The following is a 17,031-nucleotide window of genomic DNA, read 5'->3' as shown; positions in this document are numbered from 1 at the left end:
AGCATTATATATATATATATATATATATGTGAAGGATAGTGGTAAGGAGAATCATCTGTGTATATATAAAAAGTGTCCGTCAAATGCATTAAATTAGGGTGGCGCCACATTAGCATCAGGGTAAATTTTAAAGGAAGCGTCAAATATTAGAGTAAGATTGAGAAATAAACAAGGAAAAGAAAACTTCCGCATACTTCAATTCGTCTACAATTGCTACATTCATACCATACCCTTTGTCTATACCAGTGCCATTCTGGAAGGTTTTTGAACTCTTATTTATAGCATACACTGGACACTTTTTCAAATTTTCTCTCATATGAAATGATTCTCCTTATCTCTACCCTCCATAGGCAGCATTGAAGCCACATTGCTGTATCAAATCTGGACAAGTTAGCAGATATTATCAAAGAGCGACTTAAGCGCATAACCGGTGGTTTTAGGAACAAAAAAGAACTAACTGTCACAATAGTTACGACCGTTGTCAATCTTCCCTTTTCAGCCCCGTGACTTTTGGCCCCAGTTTTCATTCCTCGACCATTTTAACTGATACATTTAAAAATCTTCTAATCGAGTGTACATACTTCAGCATTTTTTTGGCCAGAAAAAATCTTTAATAAAACCTCTCTCTAGGAAAGAGAGTTGGATTCAATCGTTGCTTATTGTAAGATATGTTCGTTACCTCACCTATCGATTATAAATCATCCTGCTTGCATTCTTACTAACACTTCATTCGATAGAGGGAAAAAGCATATTACTATATATGTACCAGCAAAATCGAAAAGCCGGCACAGAATGTCTACAGAATGCCGGCATTTTGTACTTTGTCGGTAACATATATATAGCGTTAAAATATTTAAATACGTTATTGTATAGAATAATTATGTATTACATAGAATATCTAGTCGTTTTAGGAAAAGCATATAATAAATAATTTTATTATAGACATTATCTAATTATTCTATGGAATAACAAGTAAATCCTGCACTTACAGGAAGCAAGTATGAAATTGCAAGTATGAAAAGCACTACAGGAAGTATGAAATTGAAATTTGATCCCAAATATAAGAAAAATACTAATCGATTTTGTTCCAATCCATGCTTGTCTCGTTCGGTAATCGAGAAGGAAGAGAGCGAGTAGCGTCTGTTATTCAGGTATGTAGGGTTTTTTTTGGTATTCAGTTCCACCGCCAGAGGCGTGACAGTAGAAGTGCCTAAGCGCCAAACTTTGGCGTGGTGACCACAAAATTCAAATTGAAGTCGTGTGATTTTATAAATAAACAAATGAAACAAATAGTTCTCTTTGATGTTTTTGTTGCATTTTACATGCAGTATTATTCATTTTTATACTAAATGAGTTAAAGATAAATTGATTCCATTTCACAATTTTTTTACAGATATATAGGATGATTTATCGACATTTTTTTCATGCTATTGTTATTTTTTCTTGACTTTTTGATATCATAACCAATTATTCCATTTTCCTTAGTTTATAATTTTTTATTTACTTCGTCGACTTATTTATCTATTTGATCCCTTAGTTAAAGGTAGGTTTTTTCATATTTGAAAAATCAGATCAAGCGAATCGACGCACTCTCTAGTGGCAATAGAAATCATTCTCTCATTGTATATATCGTAGACACATCTATAACACTGCGATCGTCCTCCTTGAACAAGCTCCGTTGGTTAAATAACAAATAAGAGCGCATTATATGAGAAAAAAAAAAAAAAAAAACCTCTCCTCGTCTCCTTAACAAGGAGACGATCAGTGAGTCTCACCTCAGATTTTTTTCAAATTTTGCACTAACGATATAAATTTTATTAGGAAATCAACATTATTACGCGAGTAATAAAATTACCAATTATAAATAAAATAATATCCAATAAATAACAAAAATTAATTTTTAACGTGCCGAAACGATACATTTATTTATGATGATATTTACAGGATGAATTTGTAATTTAAGTAACACTAGATTGCCTAAGCAAGTCATTTTGACTGCTTTTGTATTTCAATTAAAAAAATAATTATTTAAATAATGACACAGCTTCTTATAATTTTGTGACTTTTTCTACAACATATAAATGGGTTAATTAATCATTGTTGTTGCCCCCCCCTCCTTCACTTCTGGTATATATATGTGTGTTATACCTATATTGCCGAAAAGCAGTCATTTTGACTGCTTGGAAAAGACCAGTTCGTAACTGGTTCATAACTAAGTTTTTTATGGTCAATCAAGTGGGGTCCCGAATTTTTCAGAAGAACTGTGTCCCGAGATAAGTTCAAGCAAATTCTACGATTTATTCGTTTTGACAAACGGACTGAAAGAAGTACACGCATCCGAACAAATAAATTTGCCTTGGTTTCAGAAATATGGGACAAGTTTATTGAAAACAGTCAAGCTTGCTATCAACCAGGGCAAAACATAACAGTTGACGAACAATTATCTCGAAAAAAAGCTAGGTGCAAGTTTATACAATATATGCCTAATAAACCGAATAAATTTGGCATCAAATTCTTGCTTGCATCAGACGTTACTAGCAAGTACGTGTTGAATGGTTTTGCTTACTTGGGGAAAGATGAACAACGATCATCGTCAATTCTTCTAAGCGAATACGTTGTTCTGAAACTTGTCGAACCATATACAGGCTGTGGAAGAAGTGTCACGACCGACAACTTTTTTACGAGCATGTCACTAGCGACGAAATTATTGGACAAAAAAACTACATTAGTTGAATCTATTAGAGGAAATAAAAGAGAATTACCCAAAGCAGCCAAACAATCGAAGGATAACATGCCTCGTTTTTCCACTCTCCTATATAGATCAGAAAATTGTGTCCTTACAATATATAAAAGCAAACCGAACAAGAGTAGCTGTTCTAAATTCCAGGCATAAATTTGTTAAAATTGATAAAAGTAATAGAAAAATGTTACCAGATTTTATTCAGTTTTATAATAAAACAAAATTTGGAGTTGATATGACAGATCAAATGGCCAGAAAATATACGGTGAAATCTAGTTCTTGTAGATGGCCCCTCCAAATATTTTTTAACATTTTAGATTTGGCTGCAATAAATGCTTGGATCCTTTATAAAGAAGTGACCGGAATGCAAATAGAACGAAAACAGTTCCTGTTTCAATTAGCAGAACAGCTTTCCGCCGATTACACAACTGAAAGAGAGAAACATTCATCACAACAGGAAGACCCACAAGTATCAACTGCAACATCTTCAAATACAACAGATTCTACCAAACGAAAAATTTGTCAAATACGACTTTGCCACAATAACAAAACAAATAATATTTGTCAAAAATGTAAAAGGTATGTTTGCGGAAGATGTACATCCAAGAAGATTTGCACTTTTATTTGCTTAAAATGTCCAGATAATGTATAAATTATTTTTTTTCGAACTGAAATACATTTTTTTATAGTTAATACTTATTAATAACTTGTTATATGACTGTTAGTGATATAAAATATATTAAAAATTACGTTTAAACAAATTTCTTTGCGCATTAGTTATTTTTTCACAATGCAGTCATTTTGACTGCTTTCAGGCAATATAGGTATATACTAAGCTCCCGTCTTTCTAGTGGTAATAAACTTCGTTTATTTGTGCAGGATGTAAAAAAATTTATTGCTTTGAATTTTTTTGTAATAATTTTAATTTTTTTTCTATATATAATTAGAAATTAGGAAATGTAAAAATAATTTATATAACCTAAGGATAGAAAAACTTATAAAAAAAATAATTCCCCCACGAAGAATCGAACGTTAATAAACCAGCGCGAGAAGCGAAGACGTTACTACTTACGCTAACGCACCACTTGGTAATTGTCCAATTTTTTTCGTAGAATTCTTAAGACTTCGAAGATGAATCAGAATGCATTACTGTTTTCTTATAACATAATAAAAATGAATTAAAATTATGTATAGACAAAAAATAAATTCCACGTTTTTAGAATATCCTTTCATATATATCTTGAATTAATTTTATGTGTGGATACAAAATTCTTCTTTTTCAAATATGTATTTAGTTTGATACACTAATAAATTTTTACGAGCCAAAAAGTCAGTAATTTAAAATTTTATAAAATACATAATTTAATAGGAAAAATATTTAAATTTTAAATTTCGTCTTAAAGAGAATACGTATTCAATTTGATATACAAATAAATTTTTGTGAGGCAAAGAATTTATATCAATTAATTATTCTAATTAATTTTATGGCGAGACACAAAATTAATTCATTATTTTTACTCTCAACTAAATAATAATAGTTTCTGCTAAAATGAATTATTTTTTTTTTTATTCAAGATTCATTATTTTTGACAATAAATAAAGAAATGGCTTGCCATAAGCATCAAGATTCGATTTAAAAGTGCCGCGCTTATACGCCGATATATATAGATATACAAAAGGCTCGACGCACGATGGCCAAAACGAAAAATTCTCGCTACCGAAAGAAAAAATAGAAAGAGAGAAATATCGGTTTTCTTTCTCACTCGCACTCGTATACAAAACGCTCGACGCTCGATGGCCAAGACGTAAAATTCTTGCTACCGAAAGAAAAAATATAAAAAGAGAAATATTAGAACGCTCAACAATCGATGGCCAAGGACAATAATACTCGCTATCGCCTAAACAAATAGAAAAGGGAAATATCGGTTTCTTCTCTCACTCTCACTTTCATTCAAGACCGAGAGTCCCGAAGATTGCCGAAGATCCTTCGTTTGTTTAGTGCACACGGACGCTCGCACGCATACTAGCTCGCTCGCGTTAAAACGCGACGGAGGGATAAGCTTGCTTTCTCCCACTCTTACAATTTTTTTCCCATCTTCAATCCAATTTTATTCGCTTATTTTTGAAAATACGAAGATAACTCATAGAACATTTTTTTAGTATTTTTCAATTCTCTACAACTTTTGTTTGAAACTTTTTTTGATTAAATGCCTAGATTCTAAGATAAAGTTATTTTTGACCCTTTTTTACCCTTTTTCTCAAAAACGGCACTTTCCACCTCAAAAAAATTAGCACCATTCGATTCAGCGTCGTCTACTATTTACCCTTATATCAAGTTTCCACCTTCTTTCCTGAGATTTGAAGGAGATGGCCCGCGTTGACTGGACTAATACTTCTTTTGGCGCGTTGGGGAAAATGATTACATTTGGTTCCGAGCGTCTGAGAAAACGACACCATGAAGTTTGTCGGTATTTACGACGCGCGGCAAAGAGCGATTTTAAGTTTACGGCATTAAGTTGTCTTCTTTTCTTCTTCCTCTTTTTTTCTCAAGCGGGTCACCCATCCAAATACTAATCGTACTCAGCGCTGCTTTACTTAAATGATCGATCGAGAACTAATGCTGTAACCGCGCCATGGCCGTTGACGCATAAAGTAATTCGATATATCTCCCTTACATTTAATGTGGACTGATATCTATATTTTTATATTTTTGAAGTTATTCTTTTTATTCTTTCTTATATATATAATATATCGATCGATTGAAAATATTTTTCTTTTCTTTTTTGAAGTTATTTAGTTAACTTAATAGAAAAGAATAATTAGTAGCTTATCTACTCATATTTTCAATCCTCCTCCTTTTTACCTGGTCATGCTATAAATATATATATATATATATATTTATATAAAATTAAATAACTTCAATAAATAAATGAGAATAAAAATATAATAGTAAAAGAAAAATAATCTTCTTCCATTAGAAAATATTATCGATCATCAAGCAGGGAAGAGGAACAGGTTTCTTTATCAACTATATTCTATGTAAAAATAAAATTAATAATAATAATACTAATAATGTAATAATAATAACATTAATTAAAAAATAAACTAGGAAAATTAAAAAGTAACAAGGAAAATTAATAATGATAATAATAATAATAATAATATGTTATCATTGTGATAGGTAATCTGTAATTAATTATAAAAATATGAAGAATTTAGCATGAAAGAATGGAAACGTATTGTGCAACATGAATTTTTTTTGATTGTTTTGAAGTTATACTTCTTTTTCAATACTAAATAACGAGCGTAGCCTGACGAGGATTTCCTACAGAATTCGTGAGACACTCAACGTAATTACAATTTATGTACCATTTATAAAGATTATAGATTCTTACCGTATATTCGAAATACGCAGCTCAATCATTTCGAAAATATTGAAAATATCGAAATTTTGTTATCGTCCCTCACCACTCTTCAAACCGTTGCTAAGCACGCCCTGCTGGGCCTATTAAACAAAAACACTCGTCCTATTCTTCCACTGGAAGCCTACGACGACACGCTTTAGATAACAAGCGAAGAATTTACAAAGAAAGCGACGAACAAAGCGATTTAAGCTAGAAGCGAAATAAGAAAAGTATAAGTATTCCTTATACTTCCATAAACGAGGTGAACCTTTTTGTTGAATCCGTATACAAGCGAAGTGAGCAAGAGGTGAGATACGTGTTTAATCTTTTGTTAAAACCGCAATTCCATATTATATTTAATTTATCAATCAGAGCTTTTATGCTACAAGGCTTTTTGCCTGACGAGCCAATATAGTATTATACTTTGTATTGATTTAACCAAGAGTTTTTCTTTTTTCTTATTTGTTGTTTTATTTTATTAATTTTTTTAATAATTGTATTTTATTTAAATTGTATTTAATATCTTTATTTTATTAAAGTTTTTATTGAAGTTATATTTTATTTTATTTACAAATGTAGAGTATATATTGGCATTCGGGAAAATTGTAGTTATTTCATATTGAATATAATGAAGATGGAGAAGTAAATGTTGTTTGGCTTAAGTTTTTAGATTCACTAAAGATTGGCCAGAAAATCGTACAGAAAGTTGCTGGACACGTTGCGATTTAAATTAATAAAACAATAGTGCCGATCGGACGTAGATCTTCAACTATTCTCCTTAGCAACAATACAAAAATTAAGATTAAGCGTTCACATTTATCTATAGTTTAAATTTAATTATTTATTATTAATTATTGAAAATTTATTTAATTTATCTTAATTATTTTAATTATTTTAATTTTGAAGTTATTATTAAACTATAATCTCTTGCAGCTTTTTATTGACCAGGATCAGTATACATTTAAATTTCTGTTTTAGTTTTCAATATGCCTAAAACTAATGCAGAGAAATGTAGAGATTATCGTCTTCGTAGGAAAAGGAATAAGGAAAATAAGGAAAATAATGAGGAAAATAAGGAAAACATAATGCACGCTAATGCCAAACGTTGTAGGGTTCTTGGCTGCGAAGAAAAATTATTCAAAAAGGTTATGAATTGCCTGCAAATGAAATTTTATGTACTCCGTCAACTTCTAATTTACTTTGCGAACCATCGGCTAAGCCTGTGATTACCGGTACAAATTTAAATAATTTAAATGTCCCAGCAATAACTAATATTATTGCTAATTATTTATTTTTTTTGTTTAGTTTTTATGTTTTGAAGTTATTTGAAGTTACTTACATTTATTTTATTTAACATTTATTTTACATTTATTTCTTCAAGAAATCCAATTGTCTGCGAATGGAACTTTATGTGCCCCATCGACTTCGAATTTACTAGTGACTTCTGAACCATTGGCTCAGCCTATGATTAACGGTACAAATTTATACAATTTAAAATTCACAGCAATAACTAATAGTACTGCTAATTATTATTTTTGAACTTATACTTCTTTTTGGTACGTTTGGGAATTTGGTCTTTATTTTTTACTTTTACTTCTTCAAGATGCATCGTTGTCTACTGCAAAAGATGACTATCACAACTATATTACTGTGCAAGCTGATGTGCATATGGAAAATTCTTCTATGCCGTGTCATCATCGTATAACATCAAAAAACATTACATTAACAAACATGGAGCAAAGTTCACGATCTCAAGCACGAAATAATCAATATTTAGCTGATGCTTCGATTATACATGTATTGTCTAATCAAGACATTGTACCTGATGAAGAACGCAATTCGTTAAACCAAGACACAATCATGGATCAGGAATTACCTCAATCAGATGTACCCTCTATTTATTCTAACTCTTCAGACCAGTTAGTAATTAATCATTCCACTGGCGAGCAAATTGATATGGATTTAGATCCTTCTTTACCATATAGCAATTATCATCAATTTAAACGAGCTCATAAGGAATTTAAAATAAAATTCTTGGGCAATTCATTTGAACATCCATGCTTAGTATGTGACAGATTGTGGTTTAAAAAGGATTTAAAAGAGCCATCTAATGAACATAAGGATATTCTAATACAATTTATACCTAATGTACCTATAGAAAATACTAAGCTTTGTAATACATGCATACAAGCTTTAAACAAGAAGAATATTCCTCTAATATCAACATATAACGGCTTCAAATATCCAGATGTACCTTAGCATCTACCACCTTTATATTTAGTTTTTGAAAGATTAATTTCGCCTCGTATTTCTTTTATGCAGATCAGACGTCTGAGACATGTGAATGGTAAATACGCCAGTTATGGTCAATTAATTAATGTTTCAGTTAATACAATGGTCAAATCTCTTCAAAGAAATATCGATAACGATTATTGTATAAATGTACATATTAAACGTAAGAAAATTGACCGATCTAGTTACTTACATGGCATTGTTAACAAGCGTACAATTAAAGCTTGGCTACAATTTTTAATACCGTCTCCATTGTATAGAATGTACGATATTAAAATTGGTGATTCATATTTTAATGATAATCAAATTCACAACAAAGTTGGACAAAATGATGTCAGCGAACACATTCCTGTAGAAGAGAGTCTTACGGCGCACCAACCGACATTAATGTGGGATGAAGAACAATATTTACGTATTGCACCTGGCGAAGAAAATTTACCTCAAAGTTTATTATTTGATGAATTTTTTTATTTCTTATTTAATTTTTTATTTCTTATTTTATTTCTTATTTTAATTAAACCCTTCTTATTCTTCATGTATAAATAAATAAGATTATACTTATTTTTTTTGCAGTTATTTTTGAGGTTGTTGATGCATTTTGGTACGCCAAAGAAGTATAACTTCTGACGTGCGTACATAAGTACACACACCAGTTTTCTTTTTTTTATTTCTTATTATAATTAAACCCTTCTTCTTCCTTATGTAGAAATAAATAAGATTATACTTATTTTTTTGAAGATATTTTTGAGGTTTTTGATGATATATTCGTTTTGGTACGCCAAAGAAGTATAACTTCTGACGTGCGTACATAAGTACACACACCAGTTTTCTTTTTTTTTATTTCTTATTATAATTAAACCCTTCTTCTTCCTTATGTAGAAATAAATAAGATTATACTTATTTTTTTGAAGATATTTTTGAGGTTTTTGATGATATATTCGTTTTGGTACGCCAAAGAAGTATAACTTCTGTCGTGCGTACATAAGTACACACACCTTTTTTTAAAGTACAATGTATATTCTCGAGGACTACTACAGATGTGCAAAGTTTAAAAAAAATCAGAGCCTTTCGCACTACGGTCTCTCCTTATTAGTTTATTTATTAGTGCTTTATAGGGGTAACATGTAACAGATGAAACAAACATCACTAAAATAACATTATTGGTATAAATTTTAATTCTTTTAATTCTTCAATATTTATATCGTTACTTAAATGATGTGAAGAAGTGGCTGCATCGAACAACTAGTTAAAGTAAAGAATTATTATACTGATTTCATACTTTAACTGTTAGTTTAGTTATTCTATAGAATAACGATTTCACGCTTTAATAGTCTTCTTCTTTTTATTAGGACTTCGTCCTGTTATATTTTAGCTATATAGTTCTATTCAGAGCGTTTGTTGTTCCTGCGACGATGATGTCCAGCTTTCATGTTTTAGAGGTCTTCCAGGTGGTCTCGTTGTCCCTATTTTTCCTGTTTTTGCCACTTTCGGTAGCCTACTGTCGTCCATCCTGTCTACATGATATCGCCACTCTCTTCTCTTCCTTCTTATTCACCTTACCACGTCATGGGTCTCACATTTTTTTCTTATCTCTTTGTTTCTTCTTCTATCTCTTATTGTCAGACTGCTTCCTTGTCTGATTCCGCTCGTTATTGGGATCATTTTCGTTGTCATATTGCCCGTTCTTTTTATTGTTGTATTTTGGGTGACTTTAATAGTAACATATGCAATTGCTACATCTTGTATATTTTATAATTAGATAAGATTTTTATAAATCCATCTTTTCTTCATGTGTTAAACAAAAGATAATGAAGTTTATTTTTCTTCCACAGCTATCCTTTTGTCTTTTGTGCCGCTGATTTTCTTCTCATATAATGAGCTCTTATTTGTTATTTAACCAACGGAGCTTGTTCAAGGAGGACGATCGCAGTTTTATAAATGTGTCTACGTATATACACTATGAAAGGATGATTTCTATTGCCACTAGAGAGCGCGTCGATTCGCTGGACATCAAAGAGAATTATTTGTTTCATTTGATTATTTATAAAATCACAAGTACTTAAATCTGAACTCCTGAACATCACCGCCGTCCTCGTGGAGAATTATAGTACTCAGTATTTACTTATTTTCAACAACACAAATTCGACGAAAACACATATCTCGACATCCTCCTTGTATAGAGCTTCGTTGTTTAACCACTGCGTAATTAATCAATCAAATAAATATAAATACGTTTATTAATGCCTAACCACAGCGTGATTGGTCAGTCTACATCAGTGTGTTCATTGTAAGCATGTTCATTGGTGGCCTTAATATACTATGATTGGTCTATTAAGACCGATGTGTCCTCTATCGGTTATATCTTTACACTCCATACAAATAGAATAGATTTTTAATTTCGAAAAACCGAATGGTTTTTTTTATTCATGGCCAAAACAATCAATTTTTCAATAATAACATTGACAATTTTATATTCAATTATAATTATATTGCAATTAGACAGGATGTCAATAATTAATTACGAACGACATATGCTTCACAATATTTATTATTGTTGGTAATAATTGTAAAAAGTAATTTCTTTCTTGTAATATTATAGAAACAAATGAATTAATTTCTCATCAAAATGAATATTCCAAAAGATGACGACGAAGATTTTTGGAATAGCAATGAAAAGCATTATTTCTGCTTCGACAAGGTTAAAAAGTATATTACATGTTTTAATGAATCTTTTTTTCTGTAATATCTTTATATTAATATTATTATTATTATTATATTATTATATATAATATTTATTCAATAGGAAGATCAAGAAGCTTTAATCAATAGACCAGAGAATTTGAAACCTCTACTTTCTGTTATTTCTGAAAAGACACTCCATTGCAGTATGTTAAAAAAGTTATACTACATTTAACAAATACTAAATTGTAATATACTGATATGTAATATACAAAAGTCACTTTTAAGACACCATGAAAAAAGAATCAATATTTGTTTATTAATAGAATTATAATATTTTGTTTTTCATTTAAAGATATTAATTTCTAGTTAATGTTGTTAAAAAAGTATGGATTCACAATACTATCATTATAGAAACTTCTAAAATAAATTAAAAGCTTTTCAGTGTAGTTAAGTGACTACTGTATATATAAATTATATCTCATATATAAATATATGAATTTTTCATTTTATATTTATATTTGTATTTTATATATAGTTTTAGCTTTAGATAAAATAGAGAACATTAATGAAGAATCTAACAACATTTGCATAGAACCAGATATTACTTTAAGAAAAATATTAATGGGGCAGTCCTATTCATTGGAACCATATAAATCATTAGCTAGTAAGACTGCATTATTAAATTCAGCTGTAAGAAGTGGAAATGGAAATGCCATACTAATAGTAATTATATAATTATATATATATCATTTTTTGGAATCTTTAAACAATATTTATATCAATTACGAACATTTGATATATGTATTTTTTTCTAGATAGTTTTGTTTTTAAAAAAAACTTTAAAGAAATCTTTAGTTTACCGTTTACTGGCGGAAAGACCAGAAGCAGTGAATGTATATGTACATTATCTTTCTGTTAAATTAGAAACAAATGAAATAACAGATATTTTATCGTAAGTACATCATTGAAGCACCAATTACAAATAACCCCGTATAACATGGTTATTAGATTTCTAGGAAATACTGTATTATATAAAACAAAGTAGTACAAAAAAGAAAGTTGTTTTTAAAAAATTAAAAAACATAGTGTTTGGTTGTCCGAAAAGTTCGTGTGGACTGATATTTTCAACATTCGGTGACACCACGTTGATGTCACATTATAACTATTGGACAAATGTCGGCGTCACATGAAAGATTCGTTTACGCGTAAACACGTTTAACGCCAAACCTTTTTTGTTAAACTGGTCGTTTAAGCTATGGTCATATTGTCAGCCATAGAAAAACATAAGAATGTCTGCCATTGATGATTAATATGGTATGGATGGAAATCTAAGTAAGGATCAGCGTGGCATACAACTAGTTAAAGTAATTTGTAATCAATGCCCTTGCCTCATTGAAAAAACTAGTTCTCCTATAATCGCTTAAATTAAACAACAGTGAGCACGGTTTGTGCTTGGATGGATGAACACTAAGTAACACTGTACTGTTGACTCTAGAAAGGCAGTAAGATGGCCTCTTTAGAAAGATAGTAGACTATATGTGAAGGTATTGTAAAAAAGTGTAAAAACCCATAAAAGGGAGAACAATAAAAACAATATATAATATTAAACCAATTTGTCTAACAATTAGATAGTTAGCTAATAAATGACAGAATGGTGAGAAAAAAGTATGCACACATATATTTTGAACTATTATTGCATTTGACTAAATGCTCTACCTATTTATACTTGCAATGATGAGTACAGTCAGTACTTGAATGGATAATTACCTAGAAACAGTGTGTACTATTAACTCCGAAGGGGCGTCATGTGGAAAGGTGTCGTTAAAGGCAGTATTTCTAAGGAGGATGAACTGGACAACAGTTTAAGAGGGCCACACGATTATTCTAAGTAATGAAGTAATGTTTCGTAATAGTTCTGTTACTCAGGGATAATTATTCTGAAACAATTCAAAGAGTGTTTTTAGTGAGTGCAAGTTCTACACAGGGGGGAGGCATAACATTTATTCTTAAATGTCCATGAAGCATTTTTCTTCCTCTAAAGAAGAAAAAAAAGGTTGTGTGCATGCATACAATATTTGTTCATCACTCTATAACAAAGTGTTTTCTGATAAAATTTGTCAGAACATTTTATTTTTCTTTCTAGATATAAATTAAGTGCTTGCAGTTTTACCGTTTAAGTTTATGACATCTTGTATATTCATTAAATCTACATACTTTTGTATATTCTTGTATTTATTTTTTATCACCTTGACTCTTTTATATTACGTTTTACATTGTTTAAAGATTTCTCTAATTTTCAAACCGTGAATGAGACCTTATTCTTAGATACTATGTTGTATAAAAATTGTCCTCAATTCTCCTTGTCAGTGTTGTGAAAATGCCATGTTATACGGGTGTTACTTGTATTTTCTTATATTCTAATAATAATAGTGTTTATATTTTTTTCAGAATGCTAGGTCAATCAGTAAATTCTGCAGTAAGTATAACCTTTTTAAAATTTTAATAATTTGTTTACATAATATTAATATATTTAATTACAGATGATAAATCTGCATATTATTTTAAAGAATATTCAAGATTGTGATAAGTTACTAAATAAACTTCGTAACTGTTATAAAACACAATTCTTTAACTTAATTGATTGTAAAGAAACACAGTTTCTTAATTCTTATATTCAATTATTAGGTAAGTATAGAAAAAAATATATATGTATTATTTAGGATAATTAATAATATATATATTTATATATGTATAGAATGGTGCTTGGCAGTAAAAAACACAGAGAATGGTGAAAAAATAGAGACAAATTGTTCAGTTCTTGATTTTTTACGTTATATATGTAAAAATGATAAATATTCTTCGCAATCAGCTCTAATGTTTTCTCAGCAACACAATGTATCACTTGAGCAATATCATAAAATTGTAATAAAGGTTAAAGCATCGCTTGGTGAATGGGAATCCATTGATCATATATTTTTAACTAAAGTAATTATATTTTAATACAAACAATTTCATATTTTAATAAATGAATGTGACAAAAAAAAATGATAAATCATATGATGACATGTCACAAATTAATTTTGTTTGTTTAATACAGGGTTGGCGTGGAAATATAAAGTTACAAACATCTCTACCAGTAGAAGATATTGTTAAATTGCTGCATAAAGCGCATGCACCACTAAACGTTATTGAAAAATATTTAAAATATGTAGACAATATTGACAAACGATTAGAGCTAGCAAAATCTTTCAACTATTACCGAATTGCTGTAGATGTATGTACTTTTAATAAAAATAATAATAATATTACTATTACTACTACTACTATTAATAATAATAATAATAATAATAATAATAATAATAATAATAATAATAATATATTTATATATGTCAATAATTATGCCAGTGAACTAAATTAAAAAGTTAAAAAACTGGATTTTATAATTTATTTTATATTATAAATAATTGTAATATAAAATGAATAATAGAATCAGTTTTATCGATTTATTTATTCTGTCCATTGTCATAATTACGAACGTATATTTTACAAAAATTGTATACTTATCAACAGATATTATTTCAGATTTTTGTGGAGCAAGGTGATAGAACGGCATTGTTGGAATACAAAAACAAACTTCAACCACAATCAGAAGAGTATTTTTACGCCACGAATGCTTTGCGTATTCCTTCAGTCAAATGGAAAAATAACTAATTTTTTACTATTCTAAATGTTAGAATATAATATAAATAAATGTGGTTAAATCGTAAACATATTAGATTTATATATTTATTTAAGCAAGTCTATAAAATGTATGTTAATATGTTAATGAAATTTTTGTTTGTTTATAGAATATCAGAAAATATAACAATATAAGAAAATTATAATAAAAAACCTTTATTAACAGTTATTAAAAATTGTATTCAAAATCTGTAAATAAATGCATAGTCTAAGCAAGAGGCTCTCGTGTAATAGCATTACCATTGTGTAAACAAGTAATAGTATTATCGTTAACTCTTGGTCTACGGAACGCATTTGGATTTTCATGAGGAAAATTACAAAATTCGTTCGGATTTTCTTTTTTATGACTTGTACTGATTTGTATGCGTTTACGAAAGAAAATATATGAGCCGTTCAATGCACTAATCGATTACTCCATAAAACCAAACGTAAAGAAATTCGATTAAAAAATGTACACTGTTTTTTAAAGTTCTCTTTATATATATAATTAGGTTTTTATTGCACAACTTACAAATTTTTTACAATGTCTTATCATTACCTTACTTGTATTTTTTCTCTCTCATTTTTGATATTTGCTCCACTCCCACCCCCTTCATGCCTTAACCATTTATATCATCCTTCTTACATTCATACTATCTTTTCGTTCTTCTCTACCTTTTCTCCCTCTCCATCCCCTACCAATATTTATCAACATTCTTATAATCATATCATCCTTTCAATCTTCTCACATTTCGTTTGTCATATATTCTTCCTGTTTGCTAAATCTCATTCGAATTCGTCTTCGCCTTCCCTTTTATTTTCCTCTGTCATTCTCCTTTTACACAGCTCCTCAATTTTTCTGAAAAATTTATATATCCCGATCTGAATCTTTCCGCCTAACATTAGGCCAGTCAACGCGGGCCTAACTTCGACTTTTGTAGCTAAACGCGTGCATCTTTGTCCTAAGGGTAAGTTGACGACGCTGAATCGAATGGTGCTAATTTTATTTAAATTTGATCCCGAGGTTTTGAGAAAAAGGGTAAAAAAGGGTAAAAAATGGCCTTATCTAGAATCTAGGCATTTAATCGAAAAAAGTTTCAAACAAAAGTTGTAGAGAATTGAAAATACTAAAAAAATGTTCTATGAGTTATCTTCGTATTTTCAAAAATAAGCGAATAAAATTGGATTGAAGATGGGAAAAAAATTGTAAGAGTGGAAGAAAGCAAGCTTATCCCTCCGTCGCGTTTTACACGCGAGCGAGCTAGTATGCGTGCGAGCGTCCGTGTGCACTAATCACAAACGAAGGATCTTCGGGACTCTCGGTCTTGAATGAAAGTGAGAGTGAGAGAAGAAACCGATATTTCCCTTTTCTATTTGTTTAGGCGATAACGAGTATTATTGTCCTTGGCCATCGATTGTTGAGCGTTCTGATATTTCTCTTTTTATATTTTTTCTTTCGGTAGCAAGAATTTTACGTCTTGGCCATCGAGCGTCGAGCGTTTTGTATAGGAGTGCGAGTGAGAAAGAAAACCGATATTTCTCTCTTTCTATTTTTCATTTGGTAGCCAGAATTTTACGTCTTGGCCATCGAGCGTCGAGCGTTTGTATATCTATATATCGGCGTATAAGCGCGGCATTTTAAATCGAATCTTGATGCTTATGCACACCGTTTCTTTATTTATTGTCAAAAATAATGAACCTTGAGTAAAAAAAAATATTCATTTTAACAAAACTATTATTATTTAGTTGAGAGTAAAAATAATGAATTAATTTTGTGTCTCGCCATAAAATTAATTAGAATAATTAATTGATATAAATTCTTTGCCTCACAAAAATTTATTTGTATATCAAATTGAATACGTATTCTCTTTAAGACGAAATTTAAAATTTAAATATTTTTCCTATTAAATTATGTATTTTATAAAATTTTAAATTACTGACTTTTGTCTCGTAAAAATTTATTAGTTTATCAAATTAAATACATATTTGAAAAAGAAGAATTTTATAACCACACATAAAATTAATTCAAGATATATATGAAAGGATATTCTAAAAACGTGGAATTTATTTTTTGTCTATACATAATTTTAATTCATTTTATTATGTTATAAGAAAACAGTAATGCATTCCGATTCATCTTCGAAGTCTTAAGAATTGTACGAAATAAATTGAGCAATTATCAATTGGTGCGTTAGC

The 17,031-nt window shown here is 29.7% G+C and overlaps 1 protein-coding gene and 1 long non-coding RNA gene across 3 annotated transcripts; one reads left to right on the top strand and one right to left on the bottom strand.

The window, feature by feature from the left end:
* Positions 1-470: 470 nt before the first annotated feature.
* LOC122513172 (spermatogenesis-defective protein 39 homolog) lies at positions 471-15,257 on the top strand. 2 transcript variants are annotated; one of them, XM_043629470.1, is made up of 11 exons: positions 471-661; positions 992-1,151; positions 11,036-11,134; positions 11,240-11,321; positions 11,654-11,841; positions 11,934-12,070; positions 13,567-13,594; positions 13,659-13,803; positions 13,874-14,103; positions 14,216-14,392; positions 14,701-15,257. In XM_043629470.1, the coding sequence occupies exons 3-11, from the start codon at positions 11,063-11,065 to the stop codon at positions 14,827-14,829; spliced, it is 1,188 nt and encodes a 395-aa protein (XP_043485405.1). In that variant the 5' UTR covers positions 471-661; positions 992-1,151; positions 11,036-11,062; the 3' UTR covers positions 14,830-15,257. The 2 variants fall into 2 exon arrangements, with proteins under 2 accessions (XP_043485405.1, XP_043485473.1); XM_043629538.1 differs by lacking the exons at positions 471-661; positions 992-1,151 and adding an exon at positions 10,539-10,723.
* On the bottom strand, positions 8,426-8,669 carry LOC122513401. Its single transcript, XR_006302751.1, has 2 exons — positions 8,630-8,669; positions 8,426-8,550 (listed from the first exon to the last, which is right to left on the bottom strand). It is a non-coding gene; the product is annotated as an uncharacterized LOC122513401 (long non-coding RNA).
* Positions 15,258-17,031: the final 1,774 nt, after the last annotated feature.

The sequence above is a fragment of the Polistes fuscatus genome, unplaced genomic scaffold (genome assembly GCF_010416935.1).
Source record: "Polistes fuscatus isolate 324 unplaced genomic scaffold, CU_Pfus_HIC Scaffold1, whole genome shotgun sequence".
Lineage (NCBI taxonomy): Eukaryota > Metazoa > Arthropoda > Insecta > Hymenoptera > Vespidae > Polistes > Polistes fuscatus.
Note: the sequence above shows the minus strand (reverse complement) of the source record. Positions and strands in the feature narration are given on the sequence as shown.

Bases quoted from the DNA above. Each gene is read 5' to 3' on its own strand.
- LOC122513172 (XM_043629470.1), top strand. From the start codon at position 11,063: ATGAATATTCCAAAAGATGACGACGAAGATTTTTGGAATAGCAATGAA. The intron at 11,135-11,239 runs GTTAAAAAGTAT...TTTATTCAATAG, and splicing joins ATTATTTCTGCTTCGACAAG to GAAGATCAAGAAGCTTTAAT. The intron at 13,804-13,873 runs GTAAGTATAGAA...ATATATGTATAG, and splicing joins TTCTTATATTCAATTATTAG to AATGGTGCTTGGCAGTAAAA.